The sequence below is a fragment of the Rhinatrema bivittatum genome, chromosome 6, assembly GCF_901001135.1.
Source record: "Rhinatrema bivittatum chromosome 6, aRhiBiv1.1, whole genome shotgun sequence".
Classification (NCBI taxonomy): domain Eukaryota; kingdom Metazoa; phylum Chordata; class Amphibia; order Gymnophiona; family Rhinatrematidae; genus Rhinatrema; species Rhinatrema bivittatum.
In genome coordinates this window covers 30,747,809-30,767,180 of record NC_042620.1, presented here as the reverse complement: position 1 = coordinate 30,767,180, position 19,372 = coordinate 30,747,809, and the positions used below count along the sequence as shown (strand labels likewise).

Sequence of the window (19,372 nt, the reverse complement as noted above, 5' to 3'; positions counted from 1 at the left end):
ACCAAAAGGTTTAAAAAAAATATATATTTTTTTAAAGTGTGCTAGCAGTCAGACTAGGAAAAGGTACACTCAATGAAGAAGCGTCCATTTTCCTAACCTGTGGCTGTGCACAGGTTACGAAAAGGAACGCTCGTAAAATTGAGCGTCCGTTTTCCTAACCCGCTGACAGCCACCTCTCCTGGGCGCCCACTGCCAAGAAGGTGCTAGGGATGCACATTTGTCCGTACCACCTCCTTGGCAGCGCGACCCCTCATTTAAATATTCAATCTTGGGCCCAGGAGAGGTGCTCGGTGCACGTTAGGAAAGCGAGCACTCAACACTCAGCACTCGTTTTCCACGCTGATTTACTGCATCAGCCCCTTAGAAGGTGACTCACTAAAGCACGGTAATCTACACTTTTTAACATGGGTATTTCATATGCGTTATTTAGTGAATTGGCCTCATTGGAAGTAAGGGAGCCTGAAGCAATTAACGGATGTGTTAACTAATGTAAACAATAGGGCAAGTTACCATGCTTCAGAGAATCGGCCTCCATAAATATTTAGCTGGCTAGATTTCAACTAATTTTCAGCTGCAACCTTGCCAGCTAGGCTGTCATTGCTCAGCAACAGTTTGAATATAAGCCCCCGAGTAACCAGGAAGAAAGTTTTCAAAACATTTTCTAATCAGCCTGATATATAATTTTAAGCAATACTGTTGAGCAATTTTATCTGTGCGGTGCAGAATACAAAATTTCAGCATGTGGCTGTAAATGACGCTTACCTGAAATCAATGCTGAGCATTTTTATGAAAGGGTAAATAATCAAGTCAAACATTGGGATGAACACTAGGATCAGGAATGGATTTAAAGTCTGTAAACCAAAGAACAAGTTCTGCTTACTTATCAATTAAAACATATGGGTCCTCTAAGCATAAATCCCATGTCCCATTGTAGGAAGATATTTAAAAAGACTATAACTTTATGTTTAAGTGGAACTTTCCTTCAAACAGGATCCCAGTACACCTTCCAGTTGAAGCAAACTGGAAATCAGAAAAACTGTTCTAGGTCATGCATGCTGGATGATGGCCTCCAAAGTGGTGAAAGATAGAAAGAAAATATGTTTCTCATACTTTCTAATGACTGTTGGATAAATGGAGGCACTTGGTTGGTAAAATGACCTACCCAAGCTCAAACCTGACCTGGTGACCCTACAGCCAGTCGAGTTGTCGAGACCCAATACGCATGAAATAAAATTGAATATACTGGGTTTCCAGTGCATGCAAATGTATGTCATGCATATTCCTTGTGGATATCCTGAGAAGCTGACTGGCTGTGGGGTTACCAGGCCACGTTTGGGAAGCTTTCTCTTATACAGAGACTAAGTGGCAGAGCTAGGATTAGCACCTAGGAAGCGGTTCACCGTTGGATGCCTCCTCCCTAGAGGCTGATGTACTAAAGTGCAGTTGGCTTTGCAAAAAGCCATTACATACAGAAAAATGGCAAATGGCATACATTTTTTATTTGTGTGTGCTGTTTGCAGTTTTTCCACATGTGATTTTTGTATTTCAGAAGCCATTACAAAAATTATGCAAAACTGCCAATGAGCTGAAGAATCATGCAAATCAGCTCATGAGCGATTGTTCAACAGCAAGATTTCACATGAAAAAGTTTACAAAAGCCAATTTTTTTTGCGACACTTAACTACACCTTGACGAGGTGGAGTTAAGGTTTTTGCAATAAAGTCCATGCTTTCATGTGGATTTTTTTTGGGGGGGGGGGAGGGAACCCTCCCCACAAATCCCTTTGAATATTATTTAAATCAGCCATTACTGCAAGGAAGACGTTTGTGGTGCTGGCTCATTCCCGATAATCCACTCGCAGGTTAGTATATTGGCCTCCAAAGAAAGGAAGTTTTCTAATTGTGATAAAGCTGATTCAAAATAAGCAAATTTGCATACTGTAAATGGTGTTTTCTGTAGATAGCAGGATGAATTAGACATGATCTGTGGGTGACATCATCCGGTGGCACTGAATGGACTGGTTTCTCCAAGCTAGTGAGCCTGTGTGGGAGTTCCCGAAAGGCTATTACGTTGAGCAACATCAGTTAATATCACAAAACTAATATCCATATATATCTCTAGGTAGTCGACTCTCCAGGGAGGTGGGTGGGCATCTCATGTCTAATTCATCCCGCTATCCACAGAAAACACCGTTTACGGTAAACAAACTTGCTTTGTTCAGTCGATAAGCAGGGCTGAATTAGACATGATCTATGGGGAGCCCCAGGCTGAGGGCTGCAGTGGAGCATTTACTAGCAGGCCGATACAGTAAGGACGCGGTGGAAAGAGTGCGGTAGTGCCGGGCGCACCCTCGTTTGCCGCGCGCACAGTTCGGATCACATACCGCTCGATACAGTATTTAAATGGCATGCAAATGCAAGCCGCGTCCAAGAAGGGTCCATGAAGCGCAATCCATTTTACTGTATAGAGCGCTATACAGCGCCTGTACAGTAAAATAGTTGCGCTGGAACCTGTCATTTCACATGTCATTTGAAATGACATGTGAAATGACATTTGACATTTGAAATGACATTTGAAATGACAGGTACCAGGAAGTGGATGGTTCTCCTAAGCTCAGGCATCGGGGATTGCCAGTCCTCTCTCCCCCCCTCCCGAAGCAAGGCGCAGGGCGAAAATCGACTCGACATGTTATTAAGAAAATAGAAATTGTAACTAAAGTAAACTTACTGCATGCTTCCAGCAGCCCCAAATCCTCTCTCCCCTCCCTCCCGAGGCGCCCACCGCGGCTCCCCTGCCTCCTGGGAGCAGCCGGCGGCGAAAGGTCACACCGTGACCTGAGCGCCCAGATGGACCTCCAAGGTCATGGCGTTCGCTCATGCGCCTTCGCTGCTTGAGCGCCCACATTGAACGTGCGTTCATGCACCTTCGCCGGCATTTGGGCGCTCAAGGGTCAGGGGTGACGTCACAAGCTGCAAGATGGTGCTGGGGAAGCAGTGAGCGGCGGAACCGAGGGAGGCAGGTAGGCAGGCGAGCCGGAGCTGCCCCGCATGCAGGAAAGGTAGGGGAGCCGCCACCCCGCCCCCTCCCGCTCACCCCCCCCCCCCCCCGGCCCTGGCAATCTTCTAGTTGCCTGCCGGTGCAATTTCTTTGGCATGATGAGCTCGCACTGCCTGTACATCCCATTTGGGTGCTCAAGCCAGCGAAGGTGCCTTGAGCGCCCAAATTGGAAGTACAGGCGTGCATTCATGCATCTTCGCCGGCGGGGGCTGCTAGAAGCCGCCTCGCGGAGAGCGCCCGATCCACCCCGGGCTGCTGAAGCGGGAGAAGGAATGCTGAAAGAGAACATGAAGGGACAACATGAGCCAAAGCGGAAGAGGGAATGCTGGAGGAGAGAGTGAAGGGACATTTGTGAGTCAATGTCCCTGTCAGCGCGGGCCCGTACGGGAGACCGGCACCCATGGACTCGGCCAGGGCAGGTGAGCGGAGGCTGGGGGAAAGTTTGCCCGTGAAATTTCACGGGCAAACTTTACCGCCTACCCTCTAACGCAGGGGTAAGGGTAGGCGGTAATTTAGCAGGTTAAAGACGCAGCTAAACTGCGATAGTCGGGGCGCACTTTACTGTATGGGAGGGAATAGCTAATCGGAGCGTTTACATATCATATACATGCCGCGGGCGGAAAGGGTTACCCGTTGATTTAAAGAAGCGGAAAGGATGGGTTAAAAGGGATAGTGAATTGCGGGTTGGACTTACGCGGCCAAATTGCGGGTACAAAGCGGGTTAGAAATGGGGTAATCGCGGCCGCGCTTTACTGTATCGGCCTGTTAGTAAGCAACCTGGACTCCTTCATGGAGAGTAGTCGACCACAAGAGCAGGTCATACCAAAACTGCTTATCTGTAGTTACTGTCAGTCCTTGAGAGGATGTAGAGATAGAAATGGTTTTTAAATGTGTGAATTGACGATCAAGATGCAGCTTTGCAAACATACTTGAAAGATATTACCCTAAGTTCAGCCACTACAGAAGCCAGAGTTCTGAGCTGAGGAGGGTGGACCAAGTCTGTTATCTGCAGTCCTGCTAAGATGTAGTAGAGCAGAACACATTCTGCTAAGCTGATGAACAACATATGGCAAACGACTTTGACATCAAGTCAGTTAGTGTTGCAAGTGACCAACAGAGGATAAGCCTGGTGACACAAGCGAGTTCTTATCTTATACTGGTTGAAGACATCACTATAACCTAAGGTAGGAAAAAATCTTCCTCTTTCCCGGACATGAGGTTCCAGAAAAAAGGGTAGATAGCACAATGAATTGATTGAAATGGAAAGTCGAGACAACCTGTGGTTGAAAACTTTGGTTGAGCAGAAAGGATTACAGAAAAGGGTTGTATGTGTGGCCTAGAGCAGGCATTAGCTTGAAGTGTGCAGATTCTTGTAGCTGAGGTAACCACTGTGAAGAACACTACTTCCCATGTCAAAACTGAAAAAAATCCTTTCACTGTAAACCGAAAAAAGGGCCCCCTGTGTTGAAAAAGGACAATATTCAAGTCACCTGGAAGGGAAGATGGTTGCAGCAAGGGTAAATGCGGCACAAGCCTCTCGCAAAGCCAGATATCAATGAATGAGCAGAGATGGATTTTGAGTGTACTTGAACATGGGAGTCACTAAGACGGTTAAATATACTTTCATTGGCAGTATGGTAGGCCCCAACCATAGAGGAGAGCAATTGCTTGGTTCACAAGAAAAAATGGGCCCCTTTGGAATAGCCAATCCATGGGAAGATATTGAGTGTTTATTACCCAAACTAGAAGATTGAGGTATGGAAGAACTGGATAAAAGAGAGTTCTTTCGTTTTAAGTTAACGGAGTGTGTCCCTAGGTATATAGGGGCACACTTGGCAAGTCATACAAGATATACAACTATAGCTGTCTGGGTCACACTGAAGCTATAAGAAGTAAGGAAGCATGGTCACACAGCCACAGTTTCATTGACCTGGCAATCAGCAGAAGTGGAAAAAAGTTGAAGAGGCTTGTGACTCCTATGAAGAAGGAAAAATGTCCCTAAACCAGTCTGAGATCGCTGGGTAGAAATAAGAAAAAAAAACTATCTAGTTTCCTTTACTGTATCAATGCCAACCAGTCAAACCCTTTGTGAATCACCTAAAACAAATAATTTGATGGTTGTCAAAAGGACCACTCGTGGTGGAACATTCTGCTGAAGTGATTCTTTAGGGTGTTGGATATTCTAGAAGAGAGCAAGCTGGTAGGAGAGGTCGGCGTTTGCATGTGCACCCCTCCCTCTCGAACACTTCCTTTCAGAGAAGCTACGCTTCTGCACTTCCTTGCTTCTTGACATAAAACAGGGCATCCTGTTAGGCTTTTGAATTAAGATGTTCTTACCTCGAAGGAGATGCATGTGATCTCATGTGAACATATTCTCCCTATCGAGGTGGTGGCCATTGCCAGCAAGAATTGGTTAGGAAGAGCATGAGATAGCATCTGTCCTGAATTATGAGGGGGTTTTGCAATAGACAAAATTCTTGCCACAGAAACCTGGACTGAGGTAGAAGATTGTTGCGATAGCTGATCCTCTTGAGAGCATAGAACCATGCATAGATAACATAGATAGAGGGAAGTCAGTGGGACCATATAGCTGCTACCATATGAGCTGACATCATGACAATTGCTCCGGCTGTCGTGTGCTGGGAGGTCAGAACTTTGGAATGAGCATTATCAACCCATACGCTCAATTCATTGTTAGAAACTCCTGCAGCAACTCTATCCATGGTTCAATGGATGTCATTAGTCCAGCTGGTACTAGATCTGACTTTTGGAAATTGACTAGAAAGTCCAGATTTTGTAGAAAAAATGGGCCGCCTCACATAGGAAATGAAAACAACCTTTATTCTCAATAGTTCATTGAGATAAGCCAGCCATTCAAATACAGGAAGAACATGAATTCCCTGGATATTAGGTAAAGACTCTGAGTCACCAAAAAGGCAAAAGGGAATACCCTGTAATAGTAGTGGGAAGAATCCTCCTGTAAGCAAAGGCATCAGCAATGAGAAGGATGGATGGGTGAAAACATGCCATACTGGGTCAGACCAAGGGTCCATCAAGCCCAGCATCCTGTTTCCAACAGTGGCCAAACCAGGCCATAAGAAACCTGGTGAGTACCCAAAAACTAAATCTATTTCATGTTACCATTGCTAGTAATAGAAGTGGCTATTTTCTAAGTCAACTTAATTAATAGCAGGTAATGGACTTCTCCTCCAAGAACTTATCCAATCCTTTTTTAAATACAGCTATACTAACTGAACCAACCACGTCCTCTGGCAACAAATTCCAGAGTTTAATTGTGTGTTGAGTGAAGAAGAACTTTCTCCGATTAGTTAGCCACATGCTAACTTCATGGAGTGCCCCCTAGTCTTTCTATTATCTGAAAGACTAAATAACCGATTCACATATACCCGTTCTAGACCTCTCATGATTTTAAACACCTCTATCATATCCCCCCTCAACCGTCTCTTCTCCAAGCTGAAAAGTCCTAACCTCTTTAGTCTTTCCTCATAGGGGAGCTGTTCCATTCCCCTTATCATTTTGGTAGCCCTTCTCTGTACCTTCTCCATCGTAATTATATCTTTTTTGAGATGCGGCGACCAGAATTGTACACAATATTTAAGGTGCGGTCTCACCATGGAGCGATACAGAGGCATTATGACATTTTCCGTTTTATTCACCATTCCCTTCCTAATAATTCCCAACATTCTGTTTGCTTTTTTGACTGCCGCAGCACACTGAACCGACGATTTCAATGTGTTATCCACTATGACGCCTAGATTTCTTTCTTGGGTGGTAGCACCTAATATGGAACCTAACATTATGTAACTATAGCAAGGTTATTTTTCCCTATATGCATCACCTTGCACTTATCCACATTAAATTTCATCTGCCATTTCGATGCCCAATTTATCACAATCTGCTTGTGATTTAACTACTCTGAACAATTTTGTATCATCTGCAACTTTGATTACCTCACTTGTCGTATTTATTTCTAGATCATTTATAAGTATATTGAAAAGTAAGGGTCCCAATACAGATCCTTGAGGCACTCCACTGTCCACTCCCTTCCACTGAGAAAATTGTCCATTTAATCCTACTCTCTGTTTTCCTGTCTTTTAGCCAGTTTGTAATCCATGAAAGGACATCGCCACCTATACCATGACTTTTTACTTTTCCTAGAAGCCTCTCCTGAGGAGCTTTATAAAAAGCCTTCTGAAAATCCAAGTACACTACATCTACCGGTTCACTTTTATCCACATATTTATTAACCCCTTCAAAAAAGTGAAGCAGATTTGTAAGGCAAGACTTGCCTTGGGTAAAGCCATGCTGATTTTGTTCCATTAAACCATGCCTTTCTATATGTTCTGTGATTTTGATGCTTAGAACACTTTCCACTATTTTTCCTGGCACTGAAGTCAGGCTAACTGGTCTGTAGTTTCTCGGATTGCCCCTGGAGCCCTTTTTAAATATTGGGCTTACATTAGCTAGCCTCTAGTTTTCAGGTACAATGGATGATTTTAATGATAGGTTACAAATTTTTACTAATAGGTCTGAAACTTCATTTTTTAGTTCCTTCAGAACCCTGGAGTGTATACCATCCGGTCCAGGTGATTTACTACTCTTCAGTTTATCAATCAGGCCTACCACATCTTCTAGGTTCACTGTGATTTGGTTCAATGTATCTGAATCATTACCCATGAAAACCTTCTCCGGACGGGTATTTCCCCAAAATACTCTTTAGTAAATACCGAAGCAAAGAAATCATTTAATCTTTCTGCGATGGCCTTATCTTCTCTAAGTGCCCCTTTAACCCCTCGATCATCTAACGGTCCAACTTACTCCCTCACAGGCTTTCTGCTATGGATATATTTTAAAACGTTTTTACTATCAGTTTTTGCCTCTATGGCCTACTTCTTTTCAAATTCTCTTTTAGCCTGTCTTATCAATGTCTTACATTTAACTTGCCAACACTTATGCATTATCCTATTTTCTTCTGTTGGATCCTTCTTCCAATTTTTGAATGAAGATCTTTTGGCTAAAATAGCTTCTTTCACCTCCCCTTTTAACCATGCCGGTAATCGTTTTGCCGCCTTTCCACCTTTCTTAATGTGTGGAATACATCTGGACTGTGCTTCTAGGATGGTATTTTTTAACAATGACCATGCCTCTTGCACACTTTTTACCTTGTAGCTGCTCCTTTCAGTTTTTTTCTTACAATTTTTCTCATTTTATCAAAGTTTTCCTTTTGAAAGTTTAGCATGAGAGCCGTGGCTTTGCTTACTGTCCCCCTTCCAGTCATTAATTCAAATTTGATCATATTATGATCACTATTGCCAAGCGGCCCCACCACCATTACCTCTCTCACCAAATCCTGTCCTCCACTGAGAATTAGATCTAAAATTGCTCCCTCTCTTGTCGGTTCCTGGATCAATTGCTCCATAAAAATGTCATTTATTCCATCCTGGAACTTTATATCTCTAGCATGTACCGATGATACATTTACCCAGTCAATATTGGGGTAATTGAAGTCTAAAAACACAACAAGTGCAGAAAAACTTGTGCTTGGAATTATACGTAAAAAACTGACAGTGGAGTTGCCATATGAACTGTGTTATAATATTAATAAATTTTGGATCCGACAAGTTTTTCTGCACTTGTTTTTTTTGGATTTTGGATTAAGAGTGCAGATCCAGCCCGTGTGGTGTTTGGGTAATTGAAGTCTCCCATTATTACCGCACTACCAATTTGGTTAGCTTTCCTAATTTCTCTTAGCATTTCACCATCAGTCTCACCATCTTGACCAGGTGGACGGTAGTATACTCCTATCACTATAGTCTTCCCCGACACACAAGGGATTTCTACCCATAAAGATTCAATTGTGCATTTAGTCTCATGCAGGATATTTATCCTGTTGAACTCTATGCCATCCTGGATATAAAGCGCCACACCGCTTTCCGGGTGCTCCTCTCTGTCATTGCGATATAATTTGTACCCCAGTATAGCACTGTCCCATTGGTTGTCCTCCTTCCACCATGTTTCTGAGATGCCAATTAAGTCTATGTCATCATTCACTGCTATACATTCTAATTCTTCCATCTTACTTCTTAGACTTCTGGCATTAGCATACAAACATTTCAAAGTTTGTTTTTTGTTTGTATTTTCATTCTGCTTTTTAATTGATAGGGATAAGTTAGAATTTTTTAGCTCAGCTGAGTTTTTAGTTACAGGCACTTGGACTACTTTTCTTATAATTGGAACCTCACTGTCGGGATGCCCTAATTCTAATGCATCATTAGTATCCTTTGAAGATACCTCTCTCCGAACCATGCGCTGCTGAGCAACTGTAGGCTTTCCCTTTTGTTCTAGTTTAAAAGCTGCTCTATCTCCTTTTTAAAGGTTAGTGCCAGCAGTCTGGTTCCACCCTCGTTAAGGTGGAGCCCATTCCTTCGGAAGAGACTCCCCCTTCCCCAAAAGGTTTCCCAGTTCCTAACAAAACTGAATCCCTCTTCTTTGCACCATCGTCTCATCCACGCATTGAGACTCCGGAGCTCTGCCTGCCTCTGGTGACCTGTGCGTGGAACAGGGAACATTTCAGAGAATGCTACCCTAGAGTTCTGGATTTAAGCTTTCTACCTAAGAGTCTAAATTTGGCTTCCAGAACCTCCCTCCCACATTTTCCTATGTCATTGGTGCCCACATGTACCAAGACAGCTGGCTCCTCCCCAGCACTGTCTAAAATCCTATCTAGGTATTGCGTGAGGTCCGCCAACTTCGCACCAGGTATGCATGTTACCAGGCGATCCTCTCGCCCACCAGCCACCCAGCTGTCTACATTCCTAATAATCGAATCACCAATTATGACGGCCAACCTAACCCTTCCTTCCTGGGCAGTAGACCTTGGGGAGATATCCTTGGTGCAAAAGGACAATGCATCACCTGGAGAGCAGGTCCTTGCTACAGGATCCTTTCCTGCTGCATCAGGTTGATGCTCTGCAATCATGAGACCTTCTTCCTCCAAGGCAGTACCAGGGCTGCCAGTCTGAAGTTGGGAGTTGGCTATTATGCCCCTGAAGGTCTCATCTATATACCTCTCTGCCTCAGCTCCTCCAGGTCTGCCACTCTAGCCTCCAGAGATCAGACCATGAGCATTTAGATCTGTCAGCCCGGGAGTACATATCTGTTCCTAAATTATTATTATTATTATTATTATTAATATTAATATATTTTTTTAAATGGAAGGGAAAAACCTTCTGAGGGAATACATTCTCAATCTGTAATGAAGCAGATGTTTCGGTCAAGGCTTCACTTCCAAAAATAGGTCTCAAACCTCATGAGCTGTTGGGGATTAGATATATGTGGAGTAGAAACCTCATTTAAGCAGGGATGCCAAGACTAGTGTTATCGATGGTTGATGAAGTGCTTACATTTCATGGTGAGACTGTGTTGAGTGAGATAAACATGGAATAAAATCCGAGCAGTATGGAGAGGATGGCAGCTAGGAGCAATGGTAGCATCATCCAGACTCCATGATTTAGAGGACCTAGATGTCTTTCGCTATCTGATGCCACATCTAGAAAAAAAAATGTAGATCCTTTCCCGTTTCAGAACAGAGTTTATAAGCATAAAAACTGGCCTGGGCTTATGCTGGCCTTTTGTGTAGCCTTAGGCTTGCGACCTTCATTATGCCGCTGTTGTGTTCAGAGGTGCTTGCCAATGCTGGGTTGGAAGAGGCAGTAAGTGGTACTGCTGAAAAAAAACCTGGGATTGACTCAGATAGCATGACTATTGGTAAGCATAAAAAGGTGCTCAGGAACCCAAGATATGGTTGGACTGCAACATTCCATTTCTTAATTTATCAGAGTGACCAGGTACACCCAGTGACTTCTCGTTGAAATTAAATTGGATGCTGTTTGTCCTGAGCCATGTCATATGGCAAGCTCCAGTTGAAGCTGATGGGTGAAAAAGAATTTAAAAGTTCATAAATAGAACTGAGGTGAAGAATACATTCTTCTGGTCTCATAAGCGGTTGTGGCTAATAAAACCCTGTTTCCTGCAGACTGCAAGAAAAAATCTTCAAATGTTGAATATGGTTGCTAGCATATTGAACCACATGGAACCAGTGCATAGAGATACAGGTAGGAAATATGGAGCTTCAGAAGAACTCCTTGCCAGAATGTCTAGGAGCCTTGTTCAAGGCAGACGACTGTGAACCCCAAGGAATTGGAACTCTCTGTGACTGAGATTCAGCTTTGTAGTTGTAGGAATGTCAGAGACAGGTGTTTACACTTTGTTATCGGTGAACAATTTAGAATGATGTAGACTGGGAAAGCCATTGGATCTGACAGGGCATCCAATATCTAGAGGGATCCAAAGAGTTCCTTGGAAGGACTTTGATGGTAACAGGTGAAAGTTCAAAGGAGTTACATATGTAAAACATATATCTACACGTAGAGCCCAGATCTAAGTATGTAGATGCTTTTGAAAATCAGATCCTAAACCTTATTCCCACCTGTTCCACAACCCTTGAATATGACACGGGTTCTGGTGGGATATCAGACATATCCAGAAATGGGTCAGAAAATGTATCCATAGGACCTTGTCATGAAGGTAAGGATTTACTAACCCAGGACTTCATGGACGACAAAGGCAAACTGAGGGATCTGCTGGCAGCCTTAGAGGGGAAAAGAAATCCCAGTCAACCACTTCTAAACAGTTTTATTCCATTGCAATTGTGTGAGAAGATCTAGAACCTGTATCAAGGGTTCTGAGAAAGTGTTAACAACGATAGCTGACATTGGGACTCCTGTCTAAGAAATGACTGTAGCAATGCTGAAAAGAACTTAATTATTCCTTCTGTCTCTTTGAATAATCAGGCAGAAAAAAATGTCATACTTTACTTTGTTAAGTGGCTCCTTAGGAATTGCCACAAGATGTGCTATTGAATCTATGAAAATATATACATTTATCTGCAGACTGTTCGATTGACTGATGTGCTCTTTGACCAGATGCAGAGTTTCTCCTGTTTATTTCTTTTTTTTTTTTGTAAGTGAGGAAGCTGGAATGTCTAATTAGGAGCTTTCAGCTATCAGCTTAGAATAAATGAGGGCTGAGGTAATTGAAGAGTATAGATAAGATAAGCCCTGCACTAGAGCCTGTCTACACCTTCTCCCCTCTTGATAAGTTGTCTGCTTTGAGTGCCTTGATGGATTGTTTGCTTTGAGTATGCTGTATTTGCTTGGAGTGCTTCCATTCTTCTGTGCTTCTAATGCATTTAGTGCCTTGAGGCATCTAAAGCTTCTATGCGGTAAGTACTGCATGCATCAGTGCACGGTGCATTGAGTGTGTCCCTCGATGAGCCGTGCATGCCCTTTGATGTGCCGTGCATTCAATGCGTCCTTCAATACTTCATGTGTCAAGCGCATCCCTCGATGTGCATACGTTGAGTGCATTCCTCGATGTGCCATGCCCATCCAGTGGTGTACCACATGTCAAGCACATCCAGCGGTGCTTCACAATGCTAACTTACATTTTCTAGACATGAGTTTCGGCAAATGTAACCCTCCACCCCATGACTCTAATTTAGGCCTAAGGGGGAATGAAAGCAAAGTTGCTTATCTGTAACAGATGTTCTCCGAAGACTGCAGGATGTTAGTCCTCACACATGAGTGGCCACATTGAGCATGCCCAGCATGCCCTTTACCACGTGTCTATGTGGGGTCTCTCTTCAGTCTTATAACAGAGAATTGGACATAACCCAAAAAATAGGAGAAACCTAACTCCGCAGGGTGGCGGGCAGGTTTCGTGAGGACTAACATCCTGCTGTCCTTGGAGAATATCTGTTACCGATAAGCAACTCTTTTTCTCTGAGGACAAGGATAGTAGTCCTCACACATGGGTGAATCCCTAGCTACAGGCTGTCACCCAATGAAAAATGGGTACTAACAAACACGCAACCAGGTGCCAATGGGCACAAAACCATTTGTGCTGCTGGTTACAGAGGGGGAGATATGCTGAGCCCAAACAGGCCCCAGGTGTGAAAGGGTTGGGTTCCTCACCTCAAACAGATTCTGAAGGACAGACTGGCCAAACTTACTATCGCTTTGGCCATCCCTATCCAAGCAATAGTGAGATGTGAATTTGTGGAGAGAATGCCACATCGCAGCCTTGCAGATCTCCTCCATAGGGACTGCTTGCAAATTGGCCACCAACGCCACCATGGCTCGGACTGAATGAGCCTTGACATGGCTCCCAAGATGCAGTCCCACATGGGCATAACCGAAGAAGATGCAATCTGTTAGCCAATTCAGTAGTGTCTATTTACCAAAGCAATACCTAACCTATTTCTATCCAAAGAAACAAAACGTTGGATGGACTGTCTATACACTTCTGTCTGCTCCATTTAGAAGGCTACGGCTCTCTTTCAGTCCAAACCGTGCAGGGCTTGTTCGCCTTGGTGTGAATGGGGCCTGGGAAAGAATGTTGGCAGGATGATGGACTGGTTAAGATGGAATTCCATTACCATCTTAGACAGAAACTTAGGGTGGTCCTGAGTATGCAGCCTATCTTGGAAACACTTAGTATAAGGTGAATAAGTCACTAAGGCCTGTAGCTCGCTGACCATGTGCACTGAAGTAAGTGCCACCAAAAATATGACCTTTCAGGTCAGGTACTTCAGGTCACAGGAGCACAGCAGCTCAAAAGGAGCTTTCATCAGCTGAGTTAATACCATGTTGAGGTCCCAAAATACAGTGGGAGGCCTTAGGGGAGGCTTCTTTTGAAGCAGGCCTCATATGAAGTGTACAGAGATGGGCATACCATCTACACCATGGTGATATGCACCACTTGCACTCAGATGAACCCTAATGGAATTGGTATTCAAGCCAGCTTCTGACAGGAGAGGAAGGTAATCAAGCATTTTTGTTTTGGGGGGGGGGGGGGGCAGGAGAAAGGATCTAGGGCCTTATTTATTTATTTAGACATTTTATATACTGTCATTCCATGTATAGATCACAACAGTTTACAAGATGACATTCATAGTTATACATTCAACACATAAATATAGACAAAACAAAATGATTGGTTATGATGTTGGAGTTCATATGAACTCCAACATCTAGAGATGATTTCTGGGGCAAAGGTCTCACAACACACCTCCATTTCAGACCATAGGACTTTCTAGTGGCTTTCTAGAAGCCACCAGGACCTGAGACACATCCTCTGTGAAATTGAGTGGTTGCAGAATTATTCTCTCAACATCCAGGCTGTGAGTGACATGGCCTGAAGGCTGGGATGGTACAACCTGCCTTGATATTGTATGATGAGATCTGGGGAAGTCCCCAGACTGATCAGTTTCCAGATGGATAACGCCAGTAGGAATGGAAACCAGACCTGTTTCTACCAATGAGGGGCTATGAGGATCATAGTCCCTTTGTCCTCATGAAGCTTCAAGAGAGTCTTCGCTAGCAATGAAGTCAGTACAAGCATACAGAATGTTGGGTGAGAGTACCTGAGGCTGGCTTGTCACGTGTCCTGTACAGGGAGCAGAACTGAGGAACCTTCCTGCTCCAAGGCACTGCAAATAGATCCACACTCAGGCTTTCCCTGAGGCAGAAGACCCAATTCACAACCCCTTGGCCTATTCATGGGGTCTGTTGGCACGACTCAGTCTGTCCGCTAACACATTCTCCATTCGGGCCAGATACATGGCCCTGAGCTCCATCTCATGAGAGATGGCCGAGGACCACATCTGAACCACCTTCTGACACAGGAGGTATGAGCCCATACCTCCCTACTTGTTCACATACCACATTGCTAATTGGTTGTCAGTCTGAATCAGGACAACTTTGTTGGACAGTCGATCTCTGAAAGCCCACAACACGTACCTAATCACCTAGAGCTCCAGGAAGTTGATTTGGCAACATGTTCCTGGGCAGATCTGATACCCTGATGTCTGAGCCCATCTACATGAGCTCCCCAACCCAGGGTGGATGCATCCATGGTTAGGATAATTTGGATAAGAGGGCTTTGAAAGGAAATCCTCCGTTCCAGATTTGAAATTACCTGCCACCAGGATAAAGAGTCCTGGAGGGGCTGAGTGACTCGGATGTGGTTCTGGAGGCTCTACATGGCTTAGTGCCACTGCAACCTCAGGGTCCTTTGGGCTCTTCTCATCTACAAGCGTGCCAAGGGAGTGACATACATTGCTACGGCCATGTGACCCTCACCCAGCAACCTCAACGTGTGCCAAGTTGACACCTGCTGGATCTGTTGAATCTCTGCTGCGATGGTCAACAAGTTGATGACTCTTTGTCGAGGCAGGAAAGCCTTGGCCTATGCCGTGTCTAGCAGGGCTCCTATGAAGTCCAATTGAGGTGATGGGTTAAGATGGGACTTTGGGTAGTTGATGACTAGCCCTAGTGACTGGAACTGACAGTCCCTGCCTGAGAGGTGCTTTTGACCAGGCAGTCATCCAGATAAGAGTAGACATGCATTCACATCCTGAATAGGTACGCAGCCATCAACCAGACAAACCATGCAAAGGCAAGGTCCTCAGGTGAGGAATTCCTTTGCCCCTCTAGGTGAGAAGGGTCTGAAGGGAGACCATCAGAGGCATTGTCGGAGACCTCCATTGAGCCATCCCCCCAGGGGTCATAAGGCTTCTTATCCTCTGTGTCATCGACCTGGAATGGAGCCCTTGATGCTCAGCCTTCGACCAGTGGTGCAGGCACTGATGGCACTAAACTGAGGGCCACAGGCCTTAGTGGCTCACCCAGCCTGGGAGGAGTTTCCTCATCCAAGAAACCAGCCATAACAACCTTATCGGCAGGGGAAGGCTGAGTCAGTAACACGCCAATGAGCACGTGGAGAGACTCAAGCAGTGGCTCCAAGAAGGATGGTACCAGTGCCTGTGCCATCAATAATGCAGCGATGACACTCCGCATCGCCTACTCGACAGCCAGCTGGTCACACCTCTCAAACTCCTCTTTGATCATTGCCAATGTGGAAACGATTGGGAGGAAGTGTGACCAGATCCTCTTTAGAATTGAGAGGAGGATCGGTGACTGGTACCGGGACTGATGGAGTCCATTGCATACTCCTGGCATTGGTGGAGGACTGGCTATTCTCACCGCAGGGTCGCTTCAGGAGCATCACAGCATGAGCTGGTGCATTTCTGTGCCTGGCACCATGCATCAACAGGGACCGGTGCCGATGCTTTCTCAGCTTCCCTCAGTGTTCGGCATGGTCCTTCCCTGGTGCCGATGCCAATGATGAGGACCCCGATGCTCTCAGCCTGGAGGAGCTCAATGATAGTCGATTATCCAGCACCCCTATAAGCCAACGGCACTGATAGAACCGACGGCCCCGCCAATGTCGATGGCTCAGTGTCCATCGGTGTAGCTCCGTGGTCCCTCAATATCGATGCCTCCAATGCCGATGGCTTGGAATTCTTCGACCCAAAGAGATGCTCCATGTTATCGAGTCGAAGCCGACATCATTTTGGGGTCATCTGGATGTACCTCTGGCAACCTTGGACATCATGCAATGCCCCCAGGCAGAGAACACATTCATTATGGGGGTTCATGATGGACATGGTCTTTGGGCACTGAGGGCATTACTTAAAACCGGCCAAGGCCACGATGGGATGAAAGAAAAGGGATGCTAAATCAAACTCAATGGCAATGGACGTCAATGACTGATGTCCATTGCCTGACTGCACCGCCACTCCAGGGGATCACCACAAAAAAAAAACTTACCAGAAATGTTGAAATCACTAACTAGGACACTAAAGAGAAAATGGAGAGGGACCCAGTGTTGATTGCTGATGATCAGCAACACAAGGTAGGGCAAAAAACTGCAAGGAAAAGTTTTCCAAAAATAGGCCAAAAAATAGGCCAAACATGAGGCTCGCTGACTGCAGTGCTGCAGCTCCATAGAAAAGAAGAGACTGAAGAGGGACACTGCGTGGATGCGTGGTATAGGACATGCTGGGCATACGCAATGTGGGCAAGTTAAAGTTCTAGAAACTTTGACATAAGTTTTCTGTATCGGAGCGCCAAATGATGATATCACCCAATTGTGAAGACTACCATCCTGCTTGTCCTTGAAGAATGAGGAGCTCCTGCTCAACCCATTTCCTGGTGAGGCAAATGACCCTGCACTGTGGGAGGAAGGCTCTAGTGCCACCTCTGAGAGACTTTTACAGTGTCTCTGTGCACAGCACTATGGAGTAATGTGGATAGATCCACCGACATCTATGGAGCAATCAGGACCTTCGCAATGAAAATGAGAAAAACACATTTTTAAAAATTCTGGAAAAAATATCTGAAGAGACTGAGTACACATCTGAACTGTGCTTGGACAGAAACAGACTGAGGAGGTGCTCTAGGCAATGGCCTTGTGGGAACTCCTACACATGCTCAGTAGAGCTCAAAGCTCACCTAGCTTGGAGAGACAAGTACGTTGGGTGCCACTGGATGATGTCACCTACAGATCATGTCTAATTCATCCCTGCTTATCGATGGAAAATATACCTGCTAGATGACCAGAAAGCATTTTTCTCTGTGGGTCATATCTCCTAAGCTACCACCTTCATCTTCTTCCCCTTCTCTTTTATCACCACCACTGCATTCCACTTCATCCATATTCATTTTATTTTTATTTGTTCATTTATTTCAGCATTTATTTGACCTTACAAAGCATTTTGTCTACTTAACAAATAGTGGTAGAGACAAGCAAGCAGTGATGGATCGATACTTTATCAGATTAGTGAAAAGCAAGAATGTAGAATCGAAATGTTAGATAAGGACAGAGAGGATGAGTGCCTGTAGGGAAAAGTTTCCATAGGTGAGGGGCAAGTATGGGGAAAGCACAGAAACAAGAATTTGCTTCATTGCAAAGAGTAATCAACAGCAGTGGATTGGAGTGGAAGAGTAGCCTAGTGGTTATAGCAGTGGGCAGGAAGCCAGGGTTCAAAATCCACTGCCGCTGCTTGTGAGCTTGGGCAAGTCACTTTGCTCTCCATTGCCCCAGCTACAAACTTACAGGCCGATACAGTAAGAATGGTGGGAGAGCGGGCACTCCGTGTTGAGCTCCTGCACTCCCAACACCCACCCAGCCATCTCTCCTGGGCACGCGAGTCTTTATTTAAATGAGGGGTCGCGCTAATAAGGAGGCGCTAGGAACAATAACGCATCCCTAGCGCCTCCTTATTAGCATAGAGGTGGCTGTCAGCGGGCTCCGACAACCGATGCTCAATTTTATCAGCGTCTGTTTCCGAACCCGATGACAGCCACAGGTTAGGGAAATGGAAGCCGGTAAAACTGAGCATTCGTTTTTCTAACCTGCTGACTGGTGGGCAGATTTTTTTTAATTAAAAAAAAACAATTTTTTTTTCAGTTTTTGGTTCCTCCTACTTAATATCGCTAGGATATTAAGTCGGAGGGTGTACAGAAAAGCAGTATTTCTTCATTTCTGTACACTTTTCTGGGTTGCTCAAAAATTAATGCCTGCCCTTGGGTAGGCGTTAATTTCTGAGCGTAAAATGTGCTTGACCGCACATTTTACTTTCAGTATCCCGGGCGACTAACTAATAGTCTCATCAACATGCATTTGCATGTGATGAGCGCTATTAGTTGTTTGGTTTTTTTTTTGGGGGGGGGGGGGTTGATCGCGCATTTTCAATGTGCTAAACCCCTTACATTATAAGGGGTAATAGACGCACACTGAAAACACGCAGCCAATGCATGCTAATGGTGCGCTCGGCCGAGCACACTGTACTGTATCGGCCTGTATGAGGGTTATTTATTAAAGGTGTTCTCCAATTTTGTGACTGTTGGAGAAATGCTTAATAAATAGGGAACTTAGGGCTAGAGGTGATGTTTTATCACAGGAGGGGTCCCACTATCGTGCAGGGGTATTGTAGCGATAGTGGGGATCCTTCCCCTGAAAAGGTTTCGTGGCTGTATGGTACATTCTTTTATCTTGTGGGCAAAAGAATGCGGCGCACGGCCCTTTAACGCGATGGCAGCCCAACCTCATGGGACCATAATCGTCTTAAATGGACCGCTGGCCAGAAAAAAAAAAAAGTCGCAGCAAACAGAAAGATGGAGCAGGGGTCAGGGACCCCCTCCCCCTTCTTCTCCCTAAAGACCATCATAGCCTTGGCCCCCCACCCTCCCAAGCTTAAAACATAAAAAATAGGGTCTCGGCTCCTTCCAATCTCTACCCCTCATGTCAATAATGTCTCAGCCCCCCTTTCCCACCCCCCAAGGCAACAATAGTATCCCGGCTCAACCTGCCCATACCTACCCCCTCC

The 19,372-nt window shown here is 45.0% G+C and overlaps 1 protein-coding gene across 4 annotated transcripts in view; it reads right to left on the bottom strand.

The window, feature by feature from the left end:
- The window catches only part of SLC15A2 (solute carrier family 15 member 2), a 273,407-nt gene that overhangs the window by 86,321 nt on the left and 167,714 nt on the right, over positions 1–19,372 (bottom strand). For all 4 annotated transcript variants that reach the window (XM_029605210.1, XM_029605211.1, XM_029605212.1 and 1 more), the window contains one exon: positions 763–851. In XM_029605210.1, the coding sequence (XP_029461070.1) occupies positions 763–851 (89 nt within the window). The remainder of the gene's footprint in view (positions 1–762; positions 852–19,372) is intronic.